We start from the raw sequence: 26915 nt of genomic DNA, 5'->3' as shown, positions 1-26915 counted from the left end.
TTGGCAGTATTCTTGCGCTGTCTGAGACCACGCCAAGTCGATACTCATGTCACTGTGCTTAAGAAGGGTCTAAGACAGGCTGTAAACACGATACATGACACTCATTGAATCAATGTTGCACTGAGGTCAGCAAATGCAATTCACTGGGGGTATGATTTATAAAGTTAGCCACTCTAAAAGTCCCCTGGAGATCAACCAACAAGAGTGCTGCATGATTAAGGAAATGGATCATATCACACGGATCTTAAATTCCTCCAAAAATTCTCTCCAACAAACAAGGTGAGCATACAATCTGGTATAAATATCTTGGAAATATCATTTATGCTTGTATGTTGCCAGAATGAGGATGCATTTTGTCATCAGGGTTCAGGAATTCTGCTGACGTAACACTCGCACAAAGCAACACCCCACAACTATAACCCTTTGATCAGTTCATTTTTTCAGCATTAAGCAATCAGAACGCAACCTCTGGTGTAGTTCACACTGCTGATTTTTGGCTGCCGTTACTATGTTTGCTTCCCAAGCCTATCGACTGAATTAAATACTGCTGCTAATTTTACAGTCCAGGCAAGTTTCCGAAGTTGCCCAACGTCTCATTTCGTGACCGATTTAGGAAAGCTGGCGTAAGATTGCACGAAATATATCATGGGGATTTATATTTCTCAAAGAGGTACTTGGTGTGAGAAATGCAGATTTTGAAAATAAATGGTAGAGCTGAAAAGCTCTGTATCTTGTTAAGTAATTCCCTAATGACTTGTGTTACAAAGAGAATATGAATGACAAAAATCTCCCTCTCTGACTGCGAAAGTCACATTTTTATAGGATCCACTATGTGCTCAAAGTGCAAGGATCAGTCCATGTTAGAAGGCAACAGTTGAATATATAATTTATGTAACCCCATATATTTCTGTTCCCACCCATCCAGACATGACAACAGTGTCCATGGAGCCTGTAGGAGTCCTGGTGGAGAGGGAAGCCAATGCCACCGACACTCCTCTGAACTCCCATGAGGACACGGCCGCCACCTTCACCATCGGCACCATCCTTTCCATCATGTGCCTCGTTGGAGTCTCAGGGAACATCTACACCCTGGTGGTGATGTGCCACTCCATGAGGACTGCGGCCTCGATGTACATCTACATCATAAACTTGGCCTTGGCAGATCTGCTCTATCTCCTCACCATCCCCTTCGTGGTCTGCACACACTTCCTGAAGGGATGGTACTTTGGGGATGCAGGGTGTCGAATTCTGATCAGCATGGACTTCCTGACCATGCACGCCAGCATCTTCACGCTGACGATCATGAGCACAGAGCGCTACTTTGCTGTGCTCAAACCGCTCGACACAGTCAAGAGGTCCAAAAGTTACCGGAAGGCCATCGCTCTGCTGGTTTGGGCAGCTTCTCTGGTCCTCACCCTACCAATGATCGTTGGCATTCAGCTAATGACAGTGGGCAACAAGGTCATGTGCCAACCCACCTTTTCACAGCTCTCGTACCAGGTTTACATCTCCTTCCTGTTTTGCACTAGCATTGTCGCTCCAGGACTGATCATTGGCTATCTCTACATCCAGCTTGCGCGCACTTATTGGATTTCACAGACGGAGACCTTCAAACAGACCAAGAAACTACCTAATCAAAAGGTCAGTGAAACACTACATACTGTTATTTCATGGGACATTATTTCACAGAAGCTTGATTTATAGTGGTGGTTTACAAATTCAGATGGGCATTAAAGATTTACAGTAAGGATTAAATGCTTGCATGTGTGCTCAGTCGTGTATGGCAAACCTGTTCCCGACCAGAGTCCTCTAGTTTGGTATTCTCAGGAAAATATGATTTCTCGGTACAGTTTTTGGCACTGAAATAGTTTGGTTCGGATGGATCAGTTAACCTTTGTCAATATAGAGGAGAGACTGTGATCATCACAAATGAAAGACTTTTACTTTTACAGTTGGCAGGATTTTTACCTTTTATTAACCCAACCATAGATCCTAGACCGCTCCCTTGCAGCATCTTCATATAGTCTGACAATGTTGGAAGGTGCATTTACAAGGTTTACTTAACTAAAACTACCAATACCACACTGTAAAAAGTAAAAAAAAACAACAAGTAAAATCAGGAAACTGTACTTGAAATACTAAAAGAATTCTTGTGCAAATGCACATACATAAAAAGCTAACTTTTGGTATTTTAACATGAAATATGCTCTGTTTCTAAACACCTGGGGGAGGTGAGGGAGGGTCTTGCATCCGAGATAACCTCCTGCTTTGGCCGGCGTTCAACTACAAAACTGCCATCATGGCCGATAAAGAGCTGCTATTTAAGTTCACACCATACCAGCGTTAGCGGCATCACTTAAGCGTTCTCTTATCAGTCCTCTCTGTGCTGCTACAGGTTTCCTATTTTTCCATTTGCCTCATGCTCTCTGCCCATGCTGGGACAAAAGCCATTGCAATTTGCTTCATAGCAGGGCTTGAGATGACTTCATTTTGTCTTATCAGTGTGATTAACAAAGTGGCGCATGCTGCCTTTCAGTTGCATTGAAGGTTGTACATAGGATTTTGAAGCAAGATTGTGGAGCAAGGCAGAACATAGGCTGTCCAGCTTTCAAAAGTGCTGCTTCCTGCTTAAGGAGTAATTCATTTTCACTTTCTCTACCCGTGCTGTGCTGACTGAGGGTCTTTTTCAGTTATCACATTGGAGCTACAAAGGCCATTCTAGTAGGCCATCCTAGGCTTAACTCATTAGTGCAGACTACGTGATATCATGGAATCGTGTATAAATAGCACAGCACTTCAGGAACATTTCACGTGTCAGCTTTTTAGGCATCATGTGAGATGGTTAGGTTTTGGACTAAGGATACAAGTAAGTGGTCTGTTATCAACCATAAAATACATGATACTGATAGCACCCATCACAACTACGTATGTTACTTATACACAATTAGATGAAACCAGACTGCTGCAAAGGAATCCATTTGGGCAGGGTCATCCAGATTTGCTTACAAGTTTAAGATGTTTTACAGTGCAAGAGTGATCGACTAGAAAGGACTTGAAGTAACCATGTTCATAACCCTAGGTTCACGACATTAAACTAATCTGCTATGTTATTAGCCATTGACCCTATTTGCTCCACCGCTTTTTATTCTTTTGTTTACAATTGCTTCTTTTAAGTGCTTGTAGCCATTGCAAGACCTGGGTAAATAACAACATTGCAGTTCAAATCAGCATATGACAATTTAATGAGCAAGTCACATGCCCTGGTTGCAACACAGTTATGGAATATTTTGATATTTTGCATAAAGAATCTCTGGTTTAAGGATTATGAGCATCATTAAATAGTGAAAACTTCCGGAGCCCTTGACATTGGTCGATATCTGTGTAGAGCAAAGAGTTTTCGTCAGCTTCTTTCAGCCCTTGTCGGAAAAGTGATCAGGATGATCCTTGCTGTAAACAAGACAAAATCATCAAGACAGAACTGGAGCAATGCCTTTATGCAGAAACACATGTTTGATCCTTTGATTTCAGAATACTAGCTAAGAGTAAACGCTGGTCAAAAAGACAAGGAGGTTTCTTTTTTTTTTTTTTTAAAGGTGGGTCGATGTGAACCTTAGGGATCTACAAGAATACACACAACTTGGTAATCAAGTCTTAATGCATTATATTGTATAGGGCTGGGTATTGCTAATAGTTTCCTTATTCAATTCGCTTTGATTCAATATCAGTTCATTTAGAGATATGTCAGTGTTGCCATTGGTTTCAGAGATTTGTGGTATTTTCACAATATTTTACCTTTAATTGGTAGATCTCGCACGTGCACGCTGCTTTCAGGCCTGACAGTGTTCTCAGGGTTGGAATTTCTATCATGTTTTGGATCTCCCTCCCACGTGGGATAATCTCGTTGGGCGACCTTGTGCAAAAGCAGCAGACGGCAGCAAGATCTCTAATGAGAAGATGCAGGAAATGCACCGAGGATTCTATGAATAGATATGAAATCTTTCAATTCAAGATCGAAAATGAATGTTTATTAAAGCCAGCCCTAATACTGCACAATAACATATTGAGTTTCTTTCTGGACTATTAGTGTTGCACATTTTCTTACACTTCTTACTGAATATTGCACATTCCACGGTTGATACACATTTACATATTTTGATTGATTTGATTTTCATTGTAAAACTGATTAATATTCCAGTCCCAGGTGAAGTGAAATCTGATCCCCATTAACGGCACCTCTCTGTGGTCTTATGCCCCTGAAGGTTCTGTACCTGATCTTCACCATTGTGCTCCTCTTCTGGGCCTGCTTCCTGCCCTTCTGGATCTGGCAGCTGCTGGGTCAGTTCTACCCCTCAATGTCCCTCTCCACCGAGGCCAAACGCAACATCAACTACCTGACCACATGCCTGACATACTCCAACAGCTGCATCAACCCCTTCCTCTACACGCTGCTCACCAAGAACTACAAGGAGTACCTGAGGAAGCACAAGCGGTCGTGGACCGCTGGCAACTACTTCAACCGGCGGAGTCGTTTCCAGCGCTCCCCTCGCAGATCGCCTTCCGCCAGCAGCCAGCAGTGCACCGAGAGCTTCATGCTCACGCACACGGCATCGCTGAAAGCTCATAACAGCAGTTTGTGAGGTAGGAGCAGCTCTCTCTGACATTTGTGATTCCTTATCTGATAAGAAGTAAGACTTTCCCCAAACAAAACTTAGCACCACAGTCATTTCCAGCAATCTTTCCACTAACAGTTGCATCAACAGCTTGGGAGCCAGTGATTGCTTTCGACTTGGCAGCTTTATTGGAGTTTTCTATGAGAGGAAAGTCTGGTTAGGGTATTTATTCCTGATCCTCTAAAAACATTGTCTGTTTAGAATTCCTGCTTCCTGATATGCAGCATAAACATGTGGGACAATTGGTGCCTCCTGATGTTTACGTGTGGAAGTGGTGAAACGCGTTCAGCAACAATAAATAGTCGATCACATTGAAATTTCCTGAAGATCTAGGACAGGATCTTCGGTTAGTCTTAAGCCAACAGGTTTCCGACAACTGTGGGGAGTAGGTGGAGAGGAAACACAATCCTCTGTTTGAAGAAAAACATTGTTTGGACATTCGTTTAACTGTGATATATTTCAATAGTCAAAAAAAGAATTCTATCACTTCTGCTTTTATCATGGCAGCATATGTTGCTAACTGCCACTACGCTTCTTCTATGACAGGCCCTATATTTAATCAACTGTATATCAAAAGATCCACTGAGTAGCTCATTAAAACTCATTGCAATTGACAAAACACCAAAATTGAGATCTTGTCTGTCGTCTGGTTATTCTTTGAGAGCAAAAATTACATGCAGCAGCATCTGATTTCATGGAAGATAAAACACCTCTATGTTTTAAAGTTTCTAAAAACTAAAAAAAACTAAAAAAAAACTAAAAAAGATTATGTTATTACTATTCAAAAAGAACTTCAGAGTAGCAGGTCCTTTTCTACATAAATGATTTATGATTGACAACTGCCAGTCAATGGTGTTTGAATAGCCTTCATAAAAGCAATTGTAAATACATGTGTCATTTTAAACTTGACACCTCAAAAACTCTTAACTGAGATGTCAGTCATTTGACACTCTAATGGTGCATTCACACTATGAGGGACAAAAGAACATAACAGAGTCGCAGTCAAGTGTCAGTCAAGCCCTCTCTAACTTTAACGACGAGGGGTTTTGGAACGGACGTCAAAACGCAGTGACTGCACAAGGCGTCAGAGGGACGACAAAAAAAAAAGTTAAAACCAGCTCAACTTTTGTGTCGCATGTCTGGCCCGACGAGCGAGCCATTTGTGCTCTGTAAAGACACTACACCCAAATGCTAGTCTGTGTCTTTTTTGCCAGTCGGGTTCATTTTTGTTTCTACTTCCTGCTTCACTTTCAACAATGGCGACTGAGACTTTCGCCAGAAGAACCGCCTCAGTTAACCTTTCTTCAATGTGTTCCATCTTTATTGATCCGAAACAATCAATCTGAGCAGCCGGAAATGCTAAAGCGGAGTTTACACTTCTACCAAGCGGACCAATCACAGTCTGATCTTTTCTGTGGTACATTTGACCTGGTAGCCGGCTGATTTAGTTAAAAGCAAAATGGCTGCCATCGGAGAAGTGAAATGTTCAGAGTCCGTCATAGCATCTTTGGTAAAAGATAGCAAAACGACTTTCAAGAATGAACAGTTAACAGCGATCAAGGCATTTGAAGAGCATTAAATGTCACATATTTGCTGCTCTGTTTTAGTTTCTGGGCTATTTTTCCTCTATTTTCTTCCTCAAAACAAGGCCCATAATGAGATCCAAAAGGCACGTCGCCAGATCCATCCATCAACAAACCTGTATGTTGACCTGCAGCATAATCTATCTCAGGCTTGCTGAAGGGGGGCCAGGCCTCCGGATCTCTGCATCTCCAGAGGAGGGAGATGTCAAGGAAGCCAAGAGAGCGAGCGTCTATGCTAGCTAAAACAAACAAGCTTCTTTCATCCATTCTGCTATTCTGAAGTTGCTTGTCAAAAGCTTTGGCCACTGGTGGTTTCATTCTTTAACTACCATTATTCAAAATAGGTGAGGAAACGCTACTTCTCTTACAAAACTACATAAAGAACCTTCTTTTATTACTGCAGTAACAATAGATAACATATTTTCATTGCTTTTTGCTTTTGAGTGTCTCTTCTCCTGGACCATTTAAACCTCTGGTGCATTATATCGAAGGAGCTTTCGTCATTTGACTCCAACTACTACCTTCTTTTATTTGATTTAATGACTACATACAGACGCATGCTGTATACTAGTTACACTCATGTCTTACAATAGAATAAAGAACAGAAATGCAGGCCTCTAGAATAAGCCAGTAGAAAATATTCAAACTATATAAAGTAAGTTATTTAAAAAATATAACTCACAAAAAATAAACCTACATTCTTTTGTTAAATGTGTGTGGTTTAATAATACCAGTGGTGACACTTGCACACTGCATAATTCTAGTTTATAAAAATTACAAAATACATTATTTATGAAGCACTTCAACTTTATATGAATTCAGTTGTGCAATAATATGGACTTATCAGCTTGACTTTACATGTCAATTATTTGTATTTTTACCTATGAAACTGGCTGAAGACAGCTCTCTGTCTGTCTGACTGGAATATTAAGCTTTGCTTTACACTGCCACCAGGATGCTTCTCCTAAAGATTTCCTTTCCTGTTAATTTCTGTCGGTTTAAATTTTTAACTGACAGCTTTTTGGTTTCTTTTTAACGACTCTCTTATTCAGCGACTACATGATTTGGAGCCCGTGCGATGTCTCTCGGCGTTTCCCCTACGCCACCTCCGCTGGCTCCCCTTCTTGAAAAATATTTTGTGTGTACTTATTTATGTGCCTGCCAGTCTGCGGGACTGTCTCACAGATTTAATGGGTTTCAGATGACGGTCGCAAATGTTCCTTGAAGAGGAAGCTGGACGACCGAATGATAGCGCAGCAGAGGGGAACGGGGAGTGAAGAGCGGAGGGGGGAGGAAGTGGCAGGAGGCAAACACACACACGTACACAAAAGGCTCACATTCGCCACTGACTTGCTGCTTATAGTAGTGGTAAGCACATCTATATCTGCCAAGCAGCTGGTGCCCGACACATACTGTGTTAATTCTTCTTCTCCTGGTAATATCTAAGTACCCTGGCAATGTGGATCAAGACTAAGCCCAGATTTACACAGCATGATATTACAGCGTGTTTACCTTTTATTCCCAAACGCGTCCTATAGAAACGAACCCATGTTACGCTTCATATCAGTTTTCTTTCATTCCTTCCACAAGAGGGGAAGGAAAGAAGGGAATGTCCAATATTTACAATCATCTAATATATTGGTAGTGCTTTACTCTTGATTGCTGGCTGGTGTGGGTCCAGGCCGCCTGCAGAGAGAGAGTGGCGGTGAGTCATATATTACTGCGCTCTGCCTTGAAATACAATGTGCTGAGTGACAGCCACCATAATTCAAGAGGGCAGAGAATACGGCCCCGTGTTTGTGCCTGAACACTCACACACACTGTCATGTGTCGCTCTCGCAGCCACCAGTGGCCAAAAGAAATGTAATCAGTTTTTTCTCTTATACTACTCTAAGAAAAAGGAGATTGCTTTCCTAATTACCCAGCAGGAAATGTATTTATGAATTTTTAATTATCCATTATTTAATTTACTCAATTTATTTTATTATTCATTTATTTCATGTATTTTGTGCTTCACCTCATTTCCACCATGGGCCCATTAAACACCCGTACGTTTCGTATTCTGCATTCAGCAGTAGAAAGTTATTGGCTTTTCCGATTTAAAATGTAGCTCGATTTCCCCGTCATGACCGCAGACTGATTTTATGTAACTCAACCATTTAAATGATCAGGTTTGGAATTAAGCATAATTACGGTGCGGTGCGTTTGAGTGACAGGTGGGTTTCTCCCCCCGTGCGTCCCCTCAGCTCCCACACTCCCCCCTCTTTGACACTATTTAGACTAGCTGTGGATTCGGTCGAATCAGGCGCTGCCAAGATGGCAGCCACCGGTGCCAGCCCACTGAGCTTCAAAACCACAAGTCAGGAATTGTACGGGGTGACATCACTGAGGATTTGTCCACTTGCATTTACAGTCAATGCTAAACATGAGACTACAGGAAAGCTGACTAACTGCCTAATGCTAAGAAAATGTGCTTTTAAAACCAGAGTTTCCTGCTTTCTGCCCAGATTTCTACACTTGTTAAACACAGAAAATGCATGCTTTTATTTTTTTTAGATATGTAGCACAGATTTACTATGCAAAGTAACTCTGAAGGTCATTGCGCAGCCTAGCAAGTAATCATGGCCTGACTTAGAGTGTTTCCTTGTTGGATTCCACCATTGTGGAAACATTAAGTGGCTGTCAACAATAATCATTCTGAGACTTTAATTACTGACATTTAAACAGTTTGCGTGCCCCGGAGAAAAGCCGGCGCGATTTTACGGCTATCGCAAACTTGGCCATTCACCAGCTGGAAAATCTCTTGATTCTCTTTATGGGCGAGGAACATGAAAGGCAAAACGAGGCGGCAATACTATCAAAGTGCGGACAGACTTTATATTATGCCTCCGCTGAATGGAACTACACAGGCTGCCGTTAAATGACCTGGGGAAACAGTGGCAAGGATAAGACCGGATTCCTTGAGCAGAGTGCCGTTTCCCCTCAAAGAAAACATGTATTATCTCCCCAACAGAGGAATGTTCAGCAAGTACAAATGTATGAAGCCTGGCAAAATCCTATCTGTTCCACACTGAAATTTTATACATTATTAATTTGTTCGTAATTGGATAGTGGCAGCACTTTCCCCCCGAAGGCTTCTTCACACTTCTTTGCACTTTTAACGACTGTTGGAATATTCTGCTTACAAAGGCTGGCTCAGGGAGATTTTAAACACAGCGACTTTGGGAAAAGTTCTGGAATAAGTGAGCTATTGGAAAACTGAATGGGCCTCTTAAAAATTATTTAAAACTGACACCTTTCCTTCTTTTTACTGCTTTCCACACACATTTTTTTATTTATTTATTTTTTTTTTGTAGGAGAGCCGCTTGACGTTGCACGAGCGCTACCTAAAAACGTTTCTTGCGCGAAATTTTGAAGTCATGCATGAATGTTTCCGCCATAAAACGGTTGCTGGCAGGCTTCGGCGCGTGGAAGTGTCCTAACTCTTAAAATGCACTGATAGCATTACATGTTTATTGCACATGAAAGTTGCCAGAGGGGTTTTTTTAAAGGGGAAATGGTAGGAAGTGGGGATTTTTAGACGTTGCTGAGGAAAGCACATCCTGTACAGACTTATTATATAGGGAGGCGGTTTATTGCTGCTCACCACAGCAGCGAAGGCATATGGGATCTCCTCTTCAACCAGCTTTATTATTCCATATATATATATATAAAGGCTGGTATTCCTCACACTCTTAGATCTAAGATTTCAGTGAAACTTGTTGCCAAAGTGTGCCGGGAAATTAACAGGAAAGAGGTCAGATGATGGAAAATTTATGGCAACTTTGTGCTCGTCTGTCGATTGTCTCTAAAGCTCACAGGAAAAGAGAAAAGTCTTATACACACATAAGATTATACATTCACAACATCTGCACCTGCAGCGTATGATTAGGATGTACTGTACGTACGGTGGCATGTTCTAAAAACACAGCCATATATCTTGCATTTTCATTGTTGCAGTGGCAGGTCTAAATGCTCTCACCTTTCCTTCCAGATAAGGAGAGGAAATTAGTAGGCAAAGGAAGTGGAAATATTCCATGAAAGAAAAGATCTGCAAGTAATATTTCCTTAAGCCTGCCCTGCCAGAAGAGAAAAGGTGAATAATTCATAGATCAAAAATAACAAACGACAATCCACTCGTACATACGACTATGCATTATTCATTAGTTTTAAAGTACTGTGATTTTATTGAAGTGAGTGTCAGTTTTGCTTCTAGGAAAGTCCTTTGTTGGAAGAAAAGAAAAGAAAAGAAAAGAAAAGAAAAGAGTTTTTAGGCATCCTACTGCTTTATGAAAGTTGGTCTGCTGGTCGAGGTTGAAATATCACAACGATTATGTGATGCTATGTCTTGACTCGCAGTTTCCTAGGTTCAGAGTTTGCTTCCCCAGTCAAATATTGCAACCCCTGCGAACATTCAAGGGGACAAAGCCTTCACAGCAAACTGTATTTTCCTCCAGCACCACCAAATAATCCTTTATCCAGTGAAAAATGTTGTCTGCCGACATTTTATTTTTCATTTTCAAATTTCTGTTCATGCCCAGCCCACGCGTCCCTTGAGGGACTTCAGATGTCGCACCGATCCTCGTGATGCCATAAATGTTTTTGTTCACATATGCACGTTGCAATGCCCAGCACTATGAGGATGAACTCCGACTAATAACTTCATCCCTTTGTGTAGTTCCCTTTCGGTTTTCTGCATCACCTGTGATTTGCCAGCCAAATGCTTACCTGGATATATACCACTTGCTGTGGTATATATCCTCTTAGCTGCTAGATTGTCTTTATACCTTCCTGGTCAATAGTCCAGCTAGTCCTTGATCATAGCCTGTGTTGGACCATTTTCTTTTTTTGATTTTGGATGGTTATTGGATTTTCTCCTGCTCTTTGTCTGCTCTGTGTTTGTCTTGCTTCATTGACTGCCTTCCTGTGTATGTGTGTATTATACGCTGCACTTATTTATTTATTTCTATTTTCCTACTTTTGTGGTCCTACGGGACAAGAATCATAATCACACACTGCAGCTGCAGATGTTGTGATGCTGCGAACCTCTTCACATACTGGTTGTCAAACTAAAATGAAACTTCTCAGTAAAGAATTGACACTTCAACATACTGTACATCAGCATTATATTAAATACCTAAAATGACAGAAATCATTCTTGAAAAAAAATATATTTGACGTGTATTTTAGTGTTTTAGTTTGGCTCAAGTCCCATCCACTAACAAGAAAGAGGTGGAGCTTATGACTTTTGAGGAGCTGTCATGGCGTCCACTTTTTATACAGTATGGACACTGCAAGTTACTTTATTAACGTTTGGATTTTTGACTTTTACACTGTGTTATGTCCTAGTCTTTGGTCATCACTGTACCCAGACTTTGCAGCATTTGTGGTTCTGAACTACTTTTTGTGTTTAGTGCAAATGTAAGCATGCGTACACAATAAACTAAGGTTAATAGAGAACATTATTTTGCTAAATATCAACATGTGAGCACTGTCCATTAGCCTAAGCACCTGAGATTGTAGATTAAATCATACCACACAGTAGACGAGTGCCCACGTTAATTAATACCAGAGGACAGTTGGTTCTTGGCAAGATCAAGACTATACGGTCAGTTTTTATATATTAATAGTGTCTCAATGCAGCTATGCATGTAAAACCCATAGAGATCAAACAGGAGAAGCTTTGACCACTACTAGAGCTGGTTATGAAATAATCATTCCCTCACAAACCAGACATGCTCCAATTTATAATTGCTTTAATCTCATGTCTAGAGCTGGGCACATCAGGCCCACTTTAAAGCCGTCAATGTCACAACCTGAGCCAAATCAGTAAAAATACTGATAGGTTACCTAATTACTTGGTTACCAACCTCATAGCCTCTTTTCCATGGAGTTTCCGTCTTAGCTGCCAAATAGAAGAGCGGTTAGACCGACGGTCGTCGCTTGGCAGAGTGGAGCAGAGGTCACCTCTGTAAGGTCATCCAGAAACGCACGCAGTCATCCTTTCCCTTCCACTCATGAGGCTGAAAAGACTATTGATCTTCCTGCCATATAGCTGAAAGTTGATTACATTGACTTGGCTCATTTTGGGAATTGTAAATGGGAATTGCTGTTCCCTTCTCGTCATATGCGATAGGAAGCGTTGCCTGTAATAGCCTCAGGCTGGATTGTCTGGGAAAGTCCCTGCTGTGATCGATAAGAGCCCTGACTCACCCCCATCTGCTCTTCAACAAGATTATATAGCTAGACCAGAATTGATCGAATGCCCTCTTATCTTAGCAAGGTTCATGTTAATGTCCCAAACCCTCATTTAGGAAGGTCTTAGCTGATGAAAGATGGGCTCCAATGATGATTTGTTGCACATAAATGTATTGCTTTTTCCCCCCTTCGCTGCTCACACACGTTTAACCTCGTTAGATTACAACACATACATTTCAGCACTTGACTCCTAGGAGCTCGTGTCATTTTATTTTTTATTTCCCGATTCCAGTTATATAGTTCACATGAACAGGGGATGAATGAACGACGGTTTGTGCAGAGTTTAGCAAATTAAGCATGCAAAGTGACAATATGAAACTCCAGCGGGGTGACAGCAAGTGACAGCTTTTCCTTTTCGATTTCCTTTTGGCACTCTGAGCATTTCAGCTTCAAAATGTTTCAGCATTTTTTAAAAGAGCTGTGCTTTTCTCATTTAAATGACAGGCAGGAGTTAAGAAACTCCTTAGCAGCACTTTCCTGTAACTTCTCATATGGTTTATGCAGTATATAGTCCCACCTGTGCAGGAATAGTTTACATTCAGTTTCCAAGTGCACCTGTTTCCAGGTTCATACCCATCACAGTCAGGTGTCCCAGTACCTTTTGAGTAAGGCAAGCGTCCCAATCAGCCTTTAAGTGTACAATGCTTCATACTTTAAAGCCTCATTCCCAACCCCCATCACACACACACATCTTCCATGTGCATTATCGGTTTTCGTCACCAAATATTCTTCAAGTAGAGTGCACACTACCTGGCAGATTAGCGACCTGCACATGCAGTCAGAAGTAATTTTGTTGTCAACATATTTAACCCAGCAGAGCTCAAATGACATGTATGACTACGTCAATGTTACTCTTCTGTCCAATACTGTCTAAAGGCTGTCCAAACGATTTGACTGGCCCAATAGATGTGCCAGAGTATAATGCCAGAGCCCGGCAGGTTTGCCAGAGCGTAATCGGTTTCTGTTGAGACGACCCCAGAGTCTGGCTTCCAGGCCACATTGTATCTAGTCTCCATTATTATCATTTTTCCTTTATTGGAATGGACCGTGCTGTTGCTGTTGTTAGCTATTGTTTGTCCAGTCCCTACAGGATGGGACTTGACAAAGGATAGGAGCCCTCTGAGTGGTGGTCAGGGGACCAGTTAGAAGGTCAATATAGGGTCAGTTGATTAGCAAATGGAAGAGGAGGAGTTCCTATTTAAGCCTCAGATTTCCCACCAGTCCCCCAGAACTGAAGAAGCTACTCGGATGAGTGGTGAAACGGCTTCTCAAAAAACTCTACAAGTCCAGTTGCCTTTTTTGAACCTTTGCTGGATAAGAGGGCAAGTGCAACAGAGAATGAAATGCAGCTTGCAAAAATAGTAGAATCAAAAAAAGCATTAATCACCGAGACAAGATCACATTGAGATCTAGTGCACTACCTACCTACCTACCTTTAATTGTTCTTAACCCCACCAAAGACTCTGATGTATGACCACTCCCTTGTGCCTGCAAAACACTTCTAACTTATCAGAGAATGGACATGGGCCTTCTGAGAGTGTCCTATGGTTTGTGGGAGGTATTTGGGTCCTAGGGGTTAAGGGGAGGGGCCTCTGTGGATCAGGTTTGTTCCAGTGCATCCCACAGATACTTGATCAGTTTGGGATCTAGTGAATTTGGAGGCCAGGTCAACACCTTGTGCTGTTCTTCATGATTTTTTAGTTTCCTAAACTGTTTTGTGTGTGTGTCAGGCATCCTGCTGGGGATGGCTGCTGCCATCAAGGAGTCTCGTTGCTATGGGGTGGGGGTTCCTGGTCTTGTCTAGGTGGGTGGTACATGTCTAAGTGACATCCATACGAATGCCAGGTCCAAAAGTTTCCCAGCAGAACACTGTATTGTCACAAGATGGTCAATGTCATTTACTTCTCCTGTCAGTGGTTTTAATGTTGTGGCTGACTGGTTAATTACATAGAATTTATTGATGTCCAGTGCACCTGTACTTTTTGGCCAAAGGAAAATTGCGCCTTTGCCTGGCCAGTAATCCATCTTCTCTAAGCACGCTTGAGTCGGAAAGATAAGGCTGCCCACCTTGCCGTAACCAGACCATATGGGACCTTGGTTCAGTGTGACGGTATGGGTACAGTATAGCAGAGGTGGAAAATATATTAGACCTCTGATATTAAAGCTTAGAAACAGGGCGGTTAAAGTGATAGCTAACCGTTTATTTATCACTTTAAGCCAAGGTTCTCACCTCACTGGCAATATGCCTGCAAGCCCCGAAGCATTTTGGGAGGCGTTTCCTGTTACTGCTGAGGGGATTTCCAGGAAAAGACTGATAAGAGCGTGAAGAGGAAATGGAAAGTAAGAGAGCGTACATTTTAACAGAAATTCGGGAACAGGTGGGCTTTTTTTTTTCTTTAATTCGTTCTGCTGTTAGTGCCATGAAAAAGTGATGTAAAAGAAATGGAAGAAGCAAAAATAGATTCGGTGAGAAGATGAAAAAAATATATCCAATTTCTGTGTCTGGGGAGAACAGATGTGCGCGCGACAGTCCTCAGGACCTCGGCTGCACGCACGCCGTAAATACTTGTCCTCTGACCTTGCACAAAATGGTCCGGCGTCCGCACGCAATTTGGCATTCAGGATTTGAGGGGCAATAAAACGCTTGCACGAGCAGCACCAAGACATTAAAATCCAGCTTCTACTGGAAATGTTTGTGTGTTTTTGTGAGAATAACAGGATGATACCGCTCAGTGGGCGGTTTTACACTGCAGAGGACCATGACAAAAACATTGCATTTTAACAGGTTGTTTCATTTGGCTTTCATTTGCTTACTATCACCTCTAAGCAGAATTTGCTCATTGGGCCATGAAGATTGTTGCGGCAGCTCTCTAAATAAGTATGAAATATTATTGCACCCCATAGCGCAGTGGTAAATGGAACTGCAGAGCCATTCGTTTTTTTGCCTTTCAGGCGAGCATCCCGGGACAGGTGTTGACCTTGTAAAATGACTGATACACCTTTCAAAAAAACTAAAATCAATTGATAAGGTAGAGGTGGTGTCCCCTGGGAGTAAATAACAATAAATGGCCTCTTTTCTATCAAGTCAGTAGCAAAACAGAAGCTTGAAACTGAATTATTCTGTTTGTGGCTTGTTTTTTTAATGAAAAGATATGAAGCTACAGCTGAAGCTATGACGCTAGCCTGGCTCTGTCTAAAGACAACAAGAATCTTTTGTACAACTTTTTTTTTTCTCAATACAGTTGCCGTGTTTCCATACTTATTTTGCAGTGCATTTTAGAATATTGCGTAAGAAAATGTCCATGGAAACTGCAATTGGCCATTGACATCCATTCATTTTCTGTAGCTGCTTGTCCTTGTCCTGGGAACTGGAGCCTATCCCAGCTGTCATTGGGCGAGAGGCAGGGTACACCCTGGACAGGTCGCCAGACTATCACAGGGAGAGAGACAACCATTCACACTCACACCTACGGCCAATTTAGAATCACCAATTAACCTAACGAGCATGTGTTTGGACGCCGGAGTACCCGGAGAGAACCCACGCAGACACAGAGTGAACTCCACACAGAAAGCCCCCAGTCTGACCATTGACATGAGAGATAATAATAATGTCTTGTATATGGTCATGGTGACTATTTTTATCCTTCTTCTTTGAGGTTATGTTTTGGTTTTGGTCTCGCTGCGTCTGCTTCTCCTACTGTAATATGATTATAATCATATGGAACTTGTCCTATACTGCCGCTGTCTCACGACACTGAACAGCCAAATTCATTCACATCAAAGTAGAGTTTGCATTTTCTGTTTTCTTTTATTTGTGACATTTGAAAAGTTTACTTTTCCATGGAAACATGGCTACCGACGTTGTGCTTTTGACTGCAAAATAGCTCAAAATGTCCCATTAACAAGGCTCTTATGCCGTTATGCTAGTCAAGTAAATGTAAACGCAACATAAATATTTGCATTGGGTTGAAACTTGAAACGTGAATTAATTGGATTACACATTACAAAGTGCATTTATAAATCACCACGGTGTGCTAAACAGAATAGCTTTATTTGTTTCAGTGATTCAAAATTTCAAGAGAGGGAACGGATGGGGGAAGTAAAGTAAAGCTATAAATCCCCAACACTAGGAGCATTAATGGCATTAAGAATATTGATGAACAGTCTGTGGGAATACCAGAAATTACCACTGAACACTTAAAGTGATGTAGTTGGGATCTACAACCTGCACAATATAAATTATATCTTGGCCAAATAGCGCCATTAAAAGTATCAGGTGTTAGCTGCTAGCAATCTCTGCCAGACAACCGAGAACAAAACTCAGGGATTTATATGCATACTTCTTTATATTAATTCTCCTCTAAACCGTAGAGGATACTAGAATTGGCAGTGCCCAAACAATACACATATTACCAAAATGAATACTTCCACTGGTACACGTGTGCTTTTCCTGCTGCGTCGGTGAACAAAGCCCAGTATCGTCATTGAAAGTAAAGTGTACCCCAGAGTCATCCAGGGGGAACAATTCGTCTTGGCTGCTTGTCCGCAAGATATCATGCTTGACTCCGGACCAAGATTTTGAAGTTTCCCTGAGATCACGTGAAAACGGATGCATTATTTATCATGGAAAACATATTCATCTGAATCTACTGTGTTCAGCGATAATGGCCTCCCTAAGGCCAGGCAGGGTTAGGACCTGATACCTTCATCCCTCAGCAGACTTTTCTTGGCTGCAGGAGAACATTTGATCATGTATCCGAGACAAGAAAGAGTCTAAATGAACAGGATGCATAATTTAATACGTCCTGAAACAAAGTTCTCCCTGTTTTCTTCCCCAGACATTGAATTCCTTTCTCCCTCCACTGTACCTGTTTTAAATCCCTTTTTGAAGTTTATTTTTCTACTAATCGATATCTCTGCCTGTCCTGCTCTCTCATGTGTCTCCATTAACCTATCCAAACACAGAAAACCAGCCGATGAAGGACATGTTGCGCACAGGGGGCACCAAGAAGTTCTGAACCAGTATCCATGGGAACAAAGACATCTCCCACAACAGTAAACCAAAATCTCCATACATTTGTTTGTGTGAGGCTGGTTGCCGTGGGATACGCACTCTGCAGGGGCTAATCTTGTGCAATAAATCACAGTCATGTAGCGGCCATAAAAAGCTGATACAATCAATAGGATGTCTGGATCTGTGCTCACAGAGCAGCTCGCGAGCACAATCTTAACTCTTTCACTCAGCTTTATCTCCCTCTTTCCCCCACTTACACTATATGGACAAATGTATGTGGACAAAGTGCAATGTAAAAATTATATCATACACTGCCTGGCCAAAAAAAAGTCACACACTTATTTCGTTGGACCGTCTTTAGCTTTAATTACAGCACGCATTCGTTGTGGCATTGTTTTGATAAGCTTCTGCAATGTCACAAGATGTATTTCCTTCCAGTATTGCATTCATTTTTCACCAAGATCTTGTATTGATGATGGGAGAGTCTGACCACTACGCTAACACTCATCACTCTGGAACAGGGTAAATCTGGACTCATCAGACCACATGACCTTCTTCCACTGATCCAGAGTCCAATCTGCTCCCTAGCAAACTGAAGAAGTTTTTTCCGGTTAGCCTGACTGATTATTGGTTTTCTTAAGGCTACACAGCTGTTCAGTACCAATCCCTTTAGTCCCATTTGCATTGTACATAGCCCTGAGTTCTACGATTTCTTCGATTTGATTTCACCAAACGTTTAAGTGATCGCCGATCGCGATCAATCAGAATTTTGTTCCAACCACATTTCTTCCTCGAAGACGATGGTTCCCCGACTATCCTTCCAGCTGTTAATAATGCGTTGGACAGTTCTTAACCCAATTTAAGTAGTTTCTGCAATCTCCTTAGATGTTTTCTCTGCTTGATGCATGCCAATGACCCTTCTCAGACAAACTAACATCTTTTCCACGACCACAGGATGAGTCTTTCAACATGGTTGTGAGAAGAAATGAGAAGCTACTCATTGCATCAGTTGGGGTTTAATAACTAATTGCCAGCTGAAAGATAATCGCCCATGCAGTAATTATCCAATATTTGCTTAGTTAAATCCAGGTGGCAACTTTGGCCAGGCAGTGTATATTCTTAACTAAAACGTTTAGGAATTAGACAATGTTACGTCTGTAACCCTAGATTCTTTGAGTATAAATGCAAGGTCGTTGGGGAAAAAGTGAAGAAATGAAAAAAGAAAAAAGAAAACTGGACTTACAAGCTGAGGCATCTGGTATTTCTAAAACCTGCAACCTGCACTAAAGACTTTTATCTAAAGTGTCACAATGTTAAGACTGATTAGTTTGCTGTGGTTCAGTTGTTAATTTAAAGCTTTTATAAAAATGTTAAGCAATAGTAACTGTATTTTTTTTGTATGTAAAAAATGCATAAAAATAAGGCTTTTATGAAAACAGCGAACGAAAAAATGCTTACCAACAAACAAACCTAATGAAGAGCCATTTGGAAGTCGTTTGGGGGTCATAAGAGCTCGCTCTTCTAAGGGAGCCGAGCCAAAGGAAACAAATCTTTGAAAAGAGCAGGACTTCCTATCACTAATATTAATGGGTGAAGTACAAAACTGACTGTCCTTAGACAACATCCATGTTGTTGCAAGATTTTGACATTATGCAGACATGTGGACGTTATCTTCCTCATACAGTCCATGAATCCACAATGACGATGAGAGAAATAAGAAAACCTTCTTGGTATGGCACAGCGTTAAACCTGACACACATCACCAGCTGTCTAGCACACACTGAGTGAGCCAGGGAAGATTCAGATACATCATGCAGGTTGCAGCAGAAGGAAGAGCATGGAAAGGCCTAGCTTGCTACTATGCAGATGTTTGCCACCGGCATCCCTTCGGGGTGTGTTGTGGACCAGGATAAAGCTGTTGTCACGCACAGGACAACCTGTGGAGACTCCACTCCTGCTGCTCGTGTAATGGTATTACTCAGCCAGTGAGACAAATGCTTTTCAGACAGGGACCTACCCTGTGACCTTCCTTTGTAGTGAACAAACAACTGATGTTAGCTGTGCATAAAACATAATGAGATAGAGCGTACACAGGACAGAGCCGGTGTGACGTCTCTCCTGCTTTCCTGTTATGGGGCAGTAAAACAACCCTGAACCTAATAGAGCCAGTCGTGAAATTAGTAAGAAAAGAGGGCTTTGTTCTCTCTGATGGACAAGACGTAAATCCCTACAGTGTGTATGAGTCACTAACTGTATTAGTTGAGGTCAAGGCTAAGAGGAGCTCTATTTTTTGGACTGTTGACTCAAATGGAGGTTTTCCAAATGACAGCACCAGTGGTAAATCCCACTCAGGTGACAAACGGAGCATGACAGGTCTCTGTCACCTCACGAAAAGGGCTTAACCACAGGACGCTCCAGTGAGGTCTGTAACTGGAGCATTCATGACAAGATGAGACGACCGTGGCATAAGCTGTAATCACAGGCTGAGCTTCTTTCTTATTTAACAAGGTCTGGACATAGGTTGGCAAAAAAAGGAAAGATTAGCTCGCGCCAATAGCAGCAACAGAGACAGAGTAGCCTATACGAAATAGAACTTTCCAAGTTGACCACCTGTTATTAGAAAATAATCTTTTTTTTTTTTTTTATCATAAACTAAATTCCCCAGCATCCCCAGTTTTTGGATTAAAACTGAACAAATGTATTCTTCTATTTACTAATTGGAAAAATGTATATGTCCCATGGCCTTCCTATCCACTTTGATGATGGGGTTAGGTTAGGCCTGTGTGCAGGCCAGTAAAGTTGTCAAGACCATTTCTATTTGGACTCCTCTCTGTAAGCATCATTGTAAGCCGTGGCGCTAACTAAAATATGAACCAACAACACTATATGAGAAGTAAATCATACAATGTACTTAGCAGTGACACAGATAATCAAAGTAAAAAGTTATTGCATTATAAAACTCAGTCCTGTTTCTGTTTTTTATAATGCCATGAGCCTTACCACACCATGTAATACCCTAATACCATGGCAGGTTTGAATGCCTGATGATATCATTTCCAATCAATGTTGTTGTTGTTAAAATTGAAAGGCCGCTCATATCTAAACCAGAGCTCGCAGAAAATGAGACAAAGCAAAGTTAGCAGCATGACTAAAGCAGTTTTTACAGTTAAATATAAGGCTGTAAATAAGTGACGTCTCCGTTTCAAAGGCCAGATCGTGGATTTAATTTGCACTGCACTATCAAGTGTGTGCTGAGGCATTTGCAAAAGCAAACACCATCTGGTTTGTGAGTTATATAATCAATGAGATTATGTTCTCACATTTCCACAAGCATAGATAGATAGATAGATAGATAGATAGATAGATGGATAGATAGATAGCTTTGCAAGGTACTCAGGGAGATTGAAGGTCTTGTGCAATCTCATCGTTGTTCCTGGAATCTGAGGAAGCCACTCAGTAACAGCACCAAATGTTCCGATCACCACGGGGCCACAGATGCCGTTCTACATTCTAGCTCTCCTTTCAACCCTTGGTATTTCTCTTGCTTCTCGTGTACCTTTTTCCTGATGCTGCAGTTGCTTGGGATTGCTACGTGTCCACCACTACAACGTCCAGTTGGTTAGCCATCCTCAGCATGTCTGTCTGTATCTGGACGTTTGGTGATTTTGGCTAGGCAACTGTCCACCGTATTCGGACTCATTTTGACCATGGGAACTCCGGTCTAAACTTTGCACAGACGTGTCTGTACACTCTCCCGGCGACCTGCCTGATAGCATCTTACACCACGCTGTTAAGTGCTGGAGTGTCTCGGGGGAATCTTTGCACAGAGTGCCCTGCCCTCTCTATTGATCTTAACCTCAGAGCCTGTTCCTGTACTGCCCTGATTAGCGCCTCTGTGCCACTGGCAGTATTTTATTGAAACAGCCACCTGATGGTTCTTGACATATTTTCTTTTCTGACCAAGCTCCAACACAACTAATTTTCATGCAGTTCCTTACCAGAAAGACCAGCTGCTCTTTCTTTTTCTGTCTTCTTTGTGCTTTTATGGCTCCCATGCCATACTCCTTTCTTGCCCTTCATATTCATTCATTCATAACAACTTAACATTTGTACACATCTGTGAGCAAATGTAAGTGAGCCCTTGTTTCCCGTATCTGGTCTGACCTCCTTGTGCAGCAATAACAGCACCTTAAAGGGGAACTACTGTTTTTTGCAACCTGGACCTTATTTCTGGCATAAAATACGGTCGTTTACTCACCCATATAACTTTTGTGTCATTTGTATTCCTTCGGGAGATAATTAGATCAGCGTATATCCATGTAGTGGGAGTGACCAGGGCACTGAAACGCAGCCTCTAAATAACGCATTATCTGCCGCGAAACTCGTTAATTTCACCAATGTTTTGTTATCGTACGCTAGTGCTATTCCCCGTTGTGTCTGGAGTTAGCTGTTATCGCACTAGCGTATGATAACAAAATATTGGTGAAATTCATGAGTTTCGCAGCAGATTATTAGAGGCTGCGTTTCAGTGCCCCAGTCACTCCCACTACATGGATATACACTGATCCAGTTATCTCCTGAAGGACTACAAATTACACAAAAGTTATATGGGTGAGTAAACTACTTTATTTTATGCCAGAAATAAGGTCCAGGTTGCAAAAAACAACCACTGTTAACATTTCCGGTAACTGCTGATCAGTTTTCTACAGCCCATTTTAGCTCCTCAATACAGTACTGCTCTAGTACTGAACTTTTGGAGCCATCATGCTCTATCCGTCTTCTCTCACGCTCCCTTCTTGACCTCCACACCCCCATGCCTCTGTCTAAAACAGTTGACTGTGCTGTAATTCAGCATTTCAGCGATGTGTTCACACCTTGGAGACGAAATAGAAAATATAGCATTGCCCTTGTTGTGTCACCTTAAGCCAGCAAATACAAGGATGAAGTGATCCATCACCCAGAAATGTCCAATATGCAGCTACCGAGAGTGAAATGGAAACGCTGTCTAATCTGGAATCTAGAAATGTCCTTTAAGGTTTAGAAAGTCTGCCGCTTTTATTCAAAGCACTCCAGCCAATGTGTATATATTTATAGTGGTCATTTTTATTTCCTCAAATCATCTGCACTGCTAGTGGTCCTGAGCCAAAACCACTACCACATTACTGTATTAGTATCACATAAGGCAGGCTTTCACAACAACCTCGAGACTTTGGGGCATGTAGGTTATGAAGGTGCAGCATGGGGACCTTGGGCCGTGCTGACTCCATAGCATTAAAGAGTATTTGCTGAGAATACTTCCTGGTGCTCCACATCCGAGCGAGGAGAATGAGATTTCAGTCGTATTCCTCAGCCACCCTCTGCACACATTCGCTCGGCAAGGATCGATCTCCCTGACCGCAATTTCTAGAGATAATCAGTCCATAATTATATCAAAGAAAGCAAGAGAAATTAAATTTGATGTCAGAGCAGGTAGTACAGAACATATGACAGGGCAGCTTTAATACATAGAGTGAAATTGAAAACCTAAAACAGAAAATTAAAGCAGTTAAAATGGAAACTCTATTGCGTTTGGAAAATGAAAAATGAAAATGAAGTATGAAATATAAAACTGCCCTTCATTTTCTTTTTATTCTTTTGTGGCTTGATGGTCTGATATGAGCCTCCCTTGGTAAAGTCCAGCCCCCCACCAACGTTGCCTCCATAAAATAAAGCAATCAAGAGCCTGCCCGTCATTTAGACACTATATTGGCTGTGGTTTGTGCATTTCCCTCTAATTGTTAACTGCGTGGGTAGCGAAGTATCTCCGAATTTAATTTCACAGAGAACTGCAAAAGAGGATGATTAAATTACAGCCCAGAATATCACAGATTTCAAATTTGAGGCCGTGTTTTTCTGTACAGCGTGCAACAGCCACTATGTTTTGACAAAACAACTGATGGTTTTTATTATAGGACTCACTTTTTGGAGTCAAAATGGATTTTACTCAATCTTGTATTTTTATTATTTCTATTTATTCATTTGATGAACAAGTTCAAGTTGTAAATCAAAGAAAGAGAGCATCTTGACAACCTTATATGAAATAAAATAACAGTCCAGTTGTGATTAAAGTCTGAGAAGACAGTAAAGAGAACAGCAGGAAAAAAAAAAAAAGTCCCGGAGCCCAGACGGTTGGATAGGACACAGTCTCGCTGCAGTTTGTGAAATAGTCGCAAAATGTATTTATGTCCATGAATCACTTTATTTAAATTGTGGCTACTTTACAAACTCCCACGAGACTGGACTGGAAGAGATATAGACGAAGTCTGACAACTAGCCCTGTGGATGTACTTCCTAAAGTGTGCCACCAAGCTTTTTGGAATCAAATATAAACTGGACTACTTTCTGGTGTGATCAAGCCTTCAATAGCACCGAGAAACAACCTTTGAGAACTTTGCGATTAACCTCTGAAGTCTAAATGAATAATCAAAATCCCTGTGGATTGGAGGAAATAATTCAGTTACGGGGGACTTGTCCTTGTTGTTTTTGCATAATTGAAGCATTTCATCCAGCCAACTCTTGCAGAGCACGTTATTCGATATAAAGCATTGACATTTGGCGTCCCAGGTGTGACCTTTTCAGTCGCCGTGAGCAAACAGCGAGCGGACCACAGCGGGGAGTGATGAAAATCATTTTTCTTTGGAGAAGGTTATTGTCACTTGTTGTCTCTGTGTTTAAAAAAATCAAATAAAAATAGTGAGCTTTGAAGCAGCCACGTGGCAAATTTGCTAACTTTGGACAGTGTCAGGTCAGCTGGTTGTCTTTGTTCAAAGATTGTCAGCTAAGATCAGGATGTCCTAGCTGCGGCTTCTAACTAAATAATCCAAGTGTAGTTCTGATTATCTCATCTATCTCGGTACAAGAAGGTGAAATAGTTCCCCAAAACCCCTTCACTTAACTGCCCTGCTATAAATCCATTCATCGGAGTGGTGCATTTACAGCTGCTGTTACGCATTACTGCATTCTCCTTCACACCACTCAGTGTGCGCGCAAATATTCCCTTCTCCTTCAGTGTCTGTCATTATCTCCTCGCTTTCCAACTTTCCAAATCACTCTCAAACTTTTCTTCTTTCGTGAACATCACTCTGGTCCTCTCCACTCCACTGAAGTCAGATGAGTCATCAGAGACAGAAGTTCCAGTGAGCAAGTCTTTTCAGGAGGGAGTTTAATAAGTGGTGCTTCCATGTCTGGCTGCGGCCCATTATTATTTCTCATTCAGTATTTTTGCATTTCGACCTTCTCACGATGCTGTGACACACATATACAGCAGTATACTGCGTGTGTAGTATTGTGCATTTCCCTTTCTGTTTAAATGGATGATCTGAGCTAATTTTTAATTATTTTTTTTTTGGTACAGCCTGCTCCTACACATCCATATCCAGCCCCTAATCGTTATCATTTCCCAAACTAAAATTCATTACTGTGCACTGCTTTAGAATCACAAGCCGTGATTACTTTGGAAGCCGAGGCTGTTAGATCATGGGTCTTACCCTATACTAATGATTTATTATGATTATATTTTCAAAGACTGGTGGAATGCTTCGACTTGATGTGTTGTTTCTAATTAGTTGCTGTTACGACTCCTTTTTTCACACCTGTCAAGCACAGTTTCCCTAGAATGTGATTTTGTTTTTATTGGAATCTATATCAGTTTGCTGATAAAACTCTCTCAAATCTTTATATGTGCTAGCTTCAGCAGTATTGCTGGCTTGAGTTGCCTCAATTGCAAATACAGAGGCCGTGCCAGCGTTGGGTGAAGCATGCCAGCAACGACTGGTCCATGGGCGAAAGTGAACTGTGCTCATGTCCGTGATCATTTAGTTCACAATTCACCGCTAACGCATTCCTGCACAACACTGAGCATACTATTGATTTCAAACTGACCCGTTGCTGCTGATCCACCACAATTCTTTTTGATCTATATGTGCTTCTCTGTTCTTCCCTCATGATTTTGCGAGCAGAGCCGTTAACTCCATCTAGTCCAACTCCCACACCAATTTGTGATCTCCATCCTTGCCAAAATCAATGAAGATCCTTCGTGTCGTTGTGTTCTTCCTTGCACTTCTTCCCTCTGTGCAATTCTCTTACTCTTTCCTTATTTATTTATGAGTCACCGAGTGTTTGAGCTGTGAATACATTAGTCGATGTGCCTAATTAGCAGTTGCTGAGTGTACGGAACAACATTATCTGTGCTCTCTGGTCCGGCACGACGCCACAGATGCCACTGCCTCAGTTCAGAGAGGTTAAACAGCAGTAGCAGAGAACGTGAGGAAATTAGTACTGCGGCGAACAATTGTTTTAACACAGATGTAAATTAAGCTTGTGTGTCATTTAAAATTGTAAAACAAGCCATGTCAGACTTTAACTGCTTTAACTGTTGATCTGATCACAAATTACAATGCTGCTAAATATTGCTAAATACAGTTACCATATCTACCATCTTGAGCTCAATTCATGGTTTCTCCACAATTTTTTAGGCAAAGCACTGGACATTTTGTCAGCAGGCTAACATTAGCTTGCTTAGAAGACCAAGTTCCTCGCTGACACTTTTTTTATGGTTAAAAGGTGTTCTGGAGTTGCTCCATCGGGAACTGATTATAGCCCCGCAAAGATCTGCAAGGTCAATCATGTTGTTTGGGTAGGTTTTATGAGGTGATGGACAGAAGAGTAACAGTGACGTAGGGATAAACATCGTCTGAGCACTGTGGAGTTGCATTTGTTTACAACTAAATGGCTCTAATGGTTGTAGGACTATGAAATTGTGTGCAGAGGTGTTTTTCTTTTCTCTGTGAAACACGGCCAATCACAAAATCCAAAAGGTTTATTAGGGCAGGTTAAATAGCTAGATAATTAGCACAAATATTCATTAGTACTACTTAGATATGAACCACCCACCTACAGTAAACCAGACCAGGCACCCCTACCCCCACCCCAACATGAAATACAGCATAAGGTCCAAATTCCCTAGCTGCATAGAACCCAGACATCCTTGTTTTACTGCCTTGAGTACAGTTCACAGTTATCTCTGTAAGGCGAAGGATCAATGTGAACAATGTCACCCTCAGCAGATAGGGTTAGGGTTAGGTATAAAGTACATCTGTTTTGTGAACTCGTTGCTCATTTTCCACTCTCAATGCTTGATGCTTTGTCTGTGCTGTAAGCCCGTCTGCAGATGCTGAATTAAACACACAGAACGACCAGAGTGTTATGATTAAGAAACAGAGCTTTCCACTATAATCCCAAACTGATCACGTATCTGTGGGATGCACTGGAGGTCCCTCCGCTCAAACCACTAAGAACATTCTGTTGCCAGAC

At 41.6% G+C, this 26915-nt stretch overlaps 1 protein-coding gene across 1 annotated transcript in view; it reads left to right on the top strand.

Annotated features, from left to right (window-relative positions):
- The first annotated feature begins 682 nt into the window (after positions 1 to 682).
- The window catches only part of uts2r (urotensin 2 receptor), a 52176-nt gene continuing 25943 nt past the window's right edge, over positions 683 to 26915 (top strand). The window contains exons 1-2 of the mRNA XM_084567933.1: positions 683 to 1641; positions 4260 to 4638. Coding sequence (XP_084424059.1) covers positions 928 to 1641; positions 4260 to 4637 — 1092 coding nt within the window. The 5' untranslated portion in view covers positions 683 to 927 and the 3' untranslated portion in view covers position 4638. The remainder of the gene's footprint in view (positions 1642 to 4259; positions 4639 to 26915) is intronic.

The sequence above is a fragment of the Chelon labrosus genome (assembly GCF_963514085.1).
Source record: "Chelon labrosus genome assembly, chromosome: 19".
Classification (NCBI taxonomy): Eukaryota; Metazoa; Chordata; class Actinopteri; order Mugiliformes; family Mugilidae; genus Chelon; species Chelon labrosus.
Note: the sequence above shows the minus strand (reverse complement) of the source record. Positions and strands in the feature narration are given on the sequence as shown.